This window comes from Octopus bimaculoides, chromosome 24, assembly GCF_046866305.1.
Source record: "Octopus bimaculoides isolate indiv1 chromosome 24, ASM4686630v1, whole genome shotgun sequence".
Classification (NCBI taxonomy): Eukaryota; Metazoa; Mollusca; class Cephalopoda; order Octopoda; family Octopodidae; genus Octopus; species Octopus bimaculoides.
The window spans coordinates 34,663,237-34,670,736 of record NC_142951.1 but is presented as its reverse complement, the minus strand read 5'-3'; the positions used below and the strand labels follow the sequence as shown (position 1 = coordinate 34,670,736).

General features: G+C 37.1%; 1 protein-coding gene across 1 annotated transcript in view; it reads left to right on the top strand.

Moving 5' to 3' along the window:
- LOC106869075 (mediator of RNA polymerase II transcription subunit 13-like) overlaps nt 1-7,500 on the top strand; it is a 146,475-nt gene that overhangs the window by 84,923 nt on the left and 54,052 nt on the right. Inside the window, exons 4-6 of the mRNA XM_014914598.3 lie at nt 3,414-3,494; nt 3,878-4,023; nt 4,173-4,355. Coding sequence (XP_014770084.2) covers nt 3,414-3,494; nt 3,878-4,023; nt 4,173-4,355 — 410 coding nt within the window. The remainder of the gene's footprint in view (nt 1-3,413; nt 3,495-3,877; nt 4,024-4,172; nt 4,356-7,500) is intronic.

The window sequence follows — 7,500 nt, the reverse complement described above, 5'->3', positions numbered from 1 at the left end:
CAAATTTGATTTTAACGTCATTTACATGTTAAGTCTAGGAGATGATTAATTTTGGAATTCTGTATAATACATCCATAATCCTCTCTTCTGCTACTCCTTGATCTTCTCACTTTATTGAATTGCTGTGAGAAATAGAGGAGATGTCTTTATTAATGCTCGACCTTGGAGTGAAAGATTTGTATTGGGAGGATAAAGAAATTATCTCGTCACTAAAAATTGTAAATAATAATGTGCTTTTAATTCATTTTGATTAGTTGCAAGTAGGATAAAACGAGAAAGCGATATGCCATATTTTTATGTAATGCGAATTAAAAATTTCGTGGTGAAAGAGAAAATTAGATTTTTTTTTTTTTGCCAATAATGGTAGGATGTTATAAATCAGTTGCTAATGCGGCTTTTCACAAGTGTTCTCAATAGCATTGTTGCATTTCTTTGTTGATAAAACTAGTTTGCCTTGCCATTCATTCATGCTCGGCAATTGATCCCTTTATTAGTGTACTTGTATTAAAAATTGGCAACTCTAGCTGCTTGTTGCTCTGGTGTACCAGTTGGCACATCGTCAACACCATGTTGTTTGTTTTGTCTAGCTCGTGCAATGTGTTGTAAGCATTCAGACAAATTGTGTGTGGGTGTGGACAATGTCAACCAAAAGCTGGATCAATTTTTTTTTTTTTTTTTTTTTTTGTTAAAAATAATAATTTTATGATGTGGTAGTCTATTAGTTTCAAGTGTCTGTAGTATAGAGCCTGATTCACACATGCACACGTGTGCATACATGCAGACAGAAATACACACCTGCACACGTGCACACACACACACAGATAAATACACGTGTCTACTCCCACATAAACACACAAGTATGCACAGATAAATACAGGTGCACACACATATGTATAGGCACCCAGATATATGTGCATAAATAGAGAGTCATACATAGAGAGTCATACATAGAGTCAATTTAAAGCCAATGTTGACAAAGATATAAAAGCCAGTGTTTGCAATTACTGCGCTGGTTCTTCTTCTCTACCCTCTCAGCCCCCTAAATGACTCTTTCGTTTTCCTTTGTCTTTCCAACTATGATTTGAAGGAGATTTAGCTGCTATTTCCAGCAGGTTAATATCTGTCGTCGGTTTATTTGTCACTTGTTAGAGACTGGCAATGATACAAACCATTCCAAATTTGACTTTAAAAGAAATTTTCCTTTGAAACCTACTGAAAGTAAAAAAGAAAAAAGAAAAAGAAAAAAAAAGAAAAAGAATTGTGATTATTCATCCGTGTGATAGTTGAGATATAAATGTTAAAAATGAGGTGTAACAGCATAGATTTAGCTATTTGTTGTATGTAATCTATACACACATTGACTGTTGATGTTTGACTTTGAAATCTGAATAATATAATGAAACTCTTTTATGCTGAATAACTTTTACATTTCCTAGTTTACATTTGAAAATACTTCAATACATGTCACTCCTTGCACTGATTATTACTGCCACCACCCCTCTCTCGCTTTCTCTCTCTCTCTCCCTCTCCCTCTCTCTCTCTCTCCCCCCCCTCTCTCTTGTGACAGGTCATTTCTTTCAATTTAATTCTGCTTAACTCGTTTATCTGAGAGAGGAGCTTATCATTGGTGTACTGAGGTCATGCAATATAAAGTTATTTCCCTTCTAACACAGCATTCCAATAACTAGGGATGCCAAGGTGTGAGAGGAGTAAGATCAGAAAGCAGAGCACTTCAAATAATTGTGTAAAGAAATAGGTTGATGATGGCGGCAGTGGTGGTGGTGGTGGTAGGGCTGTGATGTAAGTGGGTGTGGTGGTGGTGGTGGTGGTGGTGGCAAGTTGGCTGGCTTTCACAAATGCATGCATGCCCTTGTTAGTTTTCAGCTGCTACATCTATGTGAGTCTTTGAACTGCAATCTTTGTTACTAAATAAGTAGCCAACCATATTCTACCATTTTTTTTTTTTTTGAGGTGCTAATTAAATAATCCTCTGCTCTTAGAATGTGGTAAAGCAACAAAGCACACTTGATTATGTTTCTATGATTTCAAACTAAACCCCCCCCCCCCTTTCCCCCACCTTTCTTTGCTGAAATTTAAATTTTCCATTATTATTTTCAATACATCCCTAGTTGCACCTGCTTCACTTTTCCTTCCATCATTCAGTGGAAAACTGCAGGCGATGATTAGAAATACCTATAACGTTAGCAAAATGCCTTCATCACATTGCATCAATGTTTTACAATCCACAGAGAGAGAGAGAGAGAGAAGCATTGTCAGTAATGTTAACAACAACAACAACAAAGCGATTGTGTGCACAGTTGTGTGTAGACATATCTGAGTTATACATTTGTTCACATGCATCTGTGTATATACACATTTCCCACAAACATACATGCAGTCTTCCAAAGCAATTTGAAGTTGCATTTTGGTTTCTTGGAGTGACTGCTGAACTCTTGGTAATGCTTGTGTTTCTTTGATTATCTCGCTGCCTATTCATTATTGTTCATAACAAACTGCAGTTATTGTTTCACACTGTCTCAGCCAGTTTCCATTATAATTATGTTTTAATAATGTTCCTTCGTTTGCTTTTTCTTGCTTGAGTGTTTCCTTACCGATCAAGCAAAACAAAATAACCAAACGAAATCTAACAACTTAAAAATATATTAGTATTTGATGTTCAATCTGCCAACAAACAGATGGCTGTAAAGATGAGAAAGGAAACTAATAAACTGGTGCATTCAAACAGAAATGCTTCCTGGTATTTATTCTGTCCAGGTAGCACAGATATTCTTTTGTCCCTCTCACCATTGGAATAGCTTGGGAACAAGGGATTTGGTCCTTGTTGTCTACTAAATGCATGCATGCACACCTCCCAACAGCAGTGCAAGTTGATTCATAGTCAAATCAGATCGGAATCTGGTGTCAACGCCTCCCCACCATCAGTTTTCAGTCAAACTGTCCAACCCATGCCAGCATGGAAAGTGGACGTTAAATGATGATGACGATGATGATGATGACATTGGGGTGTGCTGTGAATAAGATTTGGCTGGTGTTTTCATCAGGTCAAATGATTGCATAGCCAGTCCCACAATGGCTCAGCTAGTCCCACCCTCATTGATCGACACAGATCTTTTCCTCATTGGCTCACATAAAACCATCCTCATCAGTTTCTACAGGCACTCTCTCGTTGGTTTCTCCCTTCATTGACTCAATCCGATGCTCCCTTGTTGGCTATGTGCTTAATAGAAAGGAGCGAGACAAACAACATTACAAGTGTTTTCCTATTTTGATATTCTCAATTGTATTGATATTGATTTAGCTGTTCTGCAATATAAATTGATGATGTATTTTCCGTTTGTTATTGTTGTTGTTAATTTATTTCTAATTAACATGTTGTTGTTTTCTTTCTGCAGATGTCTACTCACAAAAAACTTCATACGGCTTGGAAAGTGGTTTGTGCAGCCATATGACCAAAATTCTCCTTCAGACAGGAGGTAAATATCTACCTGTGTTTATCTCTCATGTCCTATTTTATCAATTAATTAACAATTACATTCAAATGAAAATCTATTTATGGCATCAATCAAAGACAGCAAACCTGTAGAGCAGTTTTTATGTTTTCAATATCGTAGCTCTTTTTTTGTTTTGCTTTTGTTTCAAGTTATTTAAATTAAATCACTTATTGATTTAATGTATCAATGTAAATTTCTGTTCTATAAAATGCAATATCCCTTGAGTAATCAGAGCTCTTTGTAATACCTGTAAGAGTTATCTTTGTCATTTCTTGTGTCTCTGTCTGAAGATGTTAGTAAATAAATAAAAGAAAAGGTTTTCAAAACAAACTCTAATCTTGCTTTGTTTTCTTCTTCTTCTTCAGTTCCCATTTATCATTCTGCTTCCATTTTTTCCTTCATGGAGAAAGTAGTGTGTGTGCCAGTATAGAGATTAAACAACACCCTCCAGTATGGAGGCTAACTCCCCAACATCTTACCCTGGTGCAAGAAAGCACTTCTCCTCTACAAGGTAAAATCACTTTTAAAAAACTTTTTTTCAAAAAATAAAAATCATGTTTATTTTTTCCCCCACTCCCAGTAAAAATAAGTTGCCATCTTCTAAACTGCATTTCTTGATTGAAACCTTCCCTGATGTTTTCTTGTTTCCCTTTGTTGTAGTAATCCTTGCTCCATACGGTCTGTGTGGTACTCTGACTGGCAATACCTACCGGGATACAGACCAGGCTTCTCGATCCGTCTTGGATGAATGGAGTCGATACTACCCTGGGGAAGTGCTAGATGCCAAAGATGCATATAACGAGAATGCAAACAAATTACCCAGTGTGGTTGAAGTGATAATAGGTAAGTTGTGTATGGTTGTAATGTTAACATAGTTTCTAGCACCATATGTGAAAAGAAACAGCTATCACCAGAAATTGAAACCGTGCTGCAGACTTTGTTTTCTAAGACCATAATACTGACTCTATGCTCTAAATACAAACACAAGAAAGGAATTTCAGTGTTAGTTTCTGAGCAATGCTCAATCCCCCCACCTCCTCACTTCCCTTACTTAAAAGAGCTACAATCTTTAATTTACTTGTGGAAATAATAATGTTTAGTATAATTATATCATTATTAATTAACAGAACAGCTTTTAGCAATTTCTATCCTTCTTCTTCTTCTTCTCAATCTTGATTTTATTATTATTATTATTTTTTTTTTTTTTTGGTATTATTGAAATTTACTTTCCAGCTTTATTGTTACATTCAAACAGTTTTCTAAAACAAGTTGTGGTAATTTGAATAATTAACTTTTGAGAAGCCATTTTTCGTTACCTGTTTATTTAAGAAATATTTTTATTGATAAGACCATTAAAAAAAAAAACCAAGTCTAATGCTTTGTTTTGTTGGAAGCTCTATCTTGCGGTGGCTTACTTAAGGTTTTTCTTTTACTCTTCATTTCCATAATCTTTACAGCTGGCTTTCTCATTTTGCATTGAAGATTTTCCTTCCTTTATTCTCTTCCAGTCTTTATCCCAACCTGCTCTTTCTTTAATTCTTCTCCAAAGCATTTATGTTTAGGCCTGTTAACAACTCGCTTCCATTCATTTACTTTACATTGCTCTAAACCTCCTTCACTTACAGGACTTCACCATTGTCACTAGTAGGATTGACAACATGTCTCTTTACATGGTCTAGAGTTCATCTCCTTGTTGTTTATATCAAAATACCTGTTAGATAAAAATCTCTCTCTCTCTCTCCTCATTATATTGTGAATCTATAAGACAAACATAATCAGAATCTGGAAGCTAACCTTCTAGAAACAGTAACACTGATGACGAAATTATGCCTGACAACTGGTATTTAACCAAATGTATTCCGCAATACCTGTCTCTCCTAACTCCAAATAACTTATTCAGATAATTTTCAAGTAATGCCATGGCTGTAATTTGGTATATGTTACTTTTTTTTCATTTCCTTTTGTAAGAATTGAACATAATATAATTTAGTTAGATCTGACTATTTTTTTTGTTTCAAAGCATTGGAAATAGAATTAAGACATTTTCAACACTTCTGGAACAAGTTTTCTCGTAGTGAATTACTTTAATTAATATTGATTTCTAACGTAGGTATCATCATCATCATCATCATCATCGTTTAACGTCCGCTTTCCATGCTAGCATGGGTTGGACGATTTGACTGAGGACTGGTGAAACCGGATGGCAACACCAGGCTCCAGTCTGATTTGGCAGAGTTTCTACAGCTGGATGCCCTTCCTAACGCCAACCACTCAGAGAGTGTAGTGGGTGCTTTTACGTGTCACCCGCACGAAAACGACCACGCTCGAAATGGTGTCTTTTATGTGCCACCCGCACAAGCCAGTCCAGGGGCACTGGCAACGATCTCGCTCGAAAATCCTACAGGAGCCAGTCAGGCGGTACTGGCAACGGCCACGCTCAAAATGGTGCATCTCATGTGCCACCCGCACAAGAACCAGTCCAGGGGCACTGGCAACGATCTTACTTGGCTTGCCGGGTCTTCTCACGCACAGCCCATTTCCAAAGGTCTCGGTCCGTAGTCATCGCCTCGGTGAGGCCCAATGTACGAAGGTCTTGCCTCACCACCTCAGCCCAGGTCTTCCTGGGCCTACCTCTTCCACGGGTTCCCTCAACTGTTAGGGTGTGGCACTTTTTCACGCAGCTATCCTCCTCCATTCTCACCACATGTCCATACCAGCGCAATCGTCTCTCTTGCACGCCACAACTGATGCTTCTAATGTTCAGCTTTTCTCTCAAGATACTTACACTCTGACGGGTATTCACATTGATAAGGTCACAAATTTAATAAAGAGTCAGGAATAGTTGATTACACCATCCTGCTGATACAGCATGACTATTTTATGTCAGCAACCCTCTCAAGATGGAAGGACAAAGTTGATCTTGGCAAAATTTGAATTCAAAATGAAAAGTGATGCAGCCTGTCTTCTTTTACAAGTCCATTCACATCTACAGTGTATGACCACCATCATCATCATCATCATCTGCTGTAATTGTGGCACACGGCCTTCAAGTGTGTCATGAGCTTTTGAGGTAACCTAAAAACTGCAAAGAATTTTTAGAACGCTTGAGTGTCTTTCATTACACTATAGTGGTGCATGAGTATTTCTTTGTGGGAAAGTGCAATGTGTGGGTGAGTGTGTCTCCTGCTCACTTCTGCTTTAAAACATTGTCAATACCTGCTTTTTTTGAAGCAAGGTGGTTCTGTGTCACAACACATTTAGTACCCTTTTTTTTTGTGCTGTGGATCAAAAAAATGAAAAAGGGTTGAAACTGGCTGATGTTAAGGCTTTCTCATTGGTTCAAGTTAGGACAGGTTATTAGAAAGAAAGTTAGGCACAGGTGTTGTGGTGTGGTAAGGAGCTTCCCAGCCACATGGTTCCAGGTTCAGTCCCACTGCATGGCACCTTGGACTTGGGCTTAACAAAGCTGTGCGAGTGGATTTGGTCGACAGAAACTAAAAGAAGCCTGTCGTTTGTGTGTTGTGGTCTGTTTTTGTCTTCCTCCATTGCTTGACAATAGGCTTAAAAAAAAAAAAGAAAAGAATGGAAGTACTGAAGTCAAGTTCTTCAAGGCAGTGCCCCAGTATGGCCACAGGGGCTAATGACTGAAACGAGTAAAAGATATAAAAGGTTGGGTCTGAAAACTTAATTGCTAGGAAGTTAACTGAAAAGGATTTCATAAGAGATTGTTGAGAAAGAGAAAAGGGTCCGCATATTTGATGAATGGTATAATTAGTTTGTAAAAAAACAGAAATGAAATGTGATGTTTAATGATCAAAAATGTCAGACTTTATGAATCAGAATAGTTTCTAAATTAACAATTAGTACAATAATTGGAAATGAAATTATTTTCATTATTCATACATTTTCGGATTAGGATTTTCATAATCATTGTTATTCTAATTAATATTTCTTGAGTTTCAAGTATTTTCCAACAAGAAAAGATTAG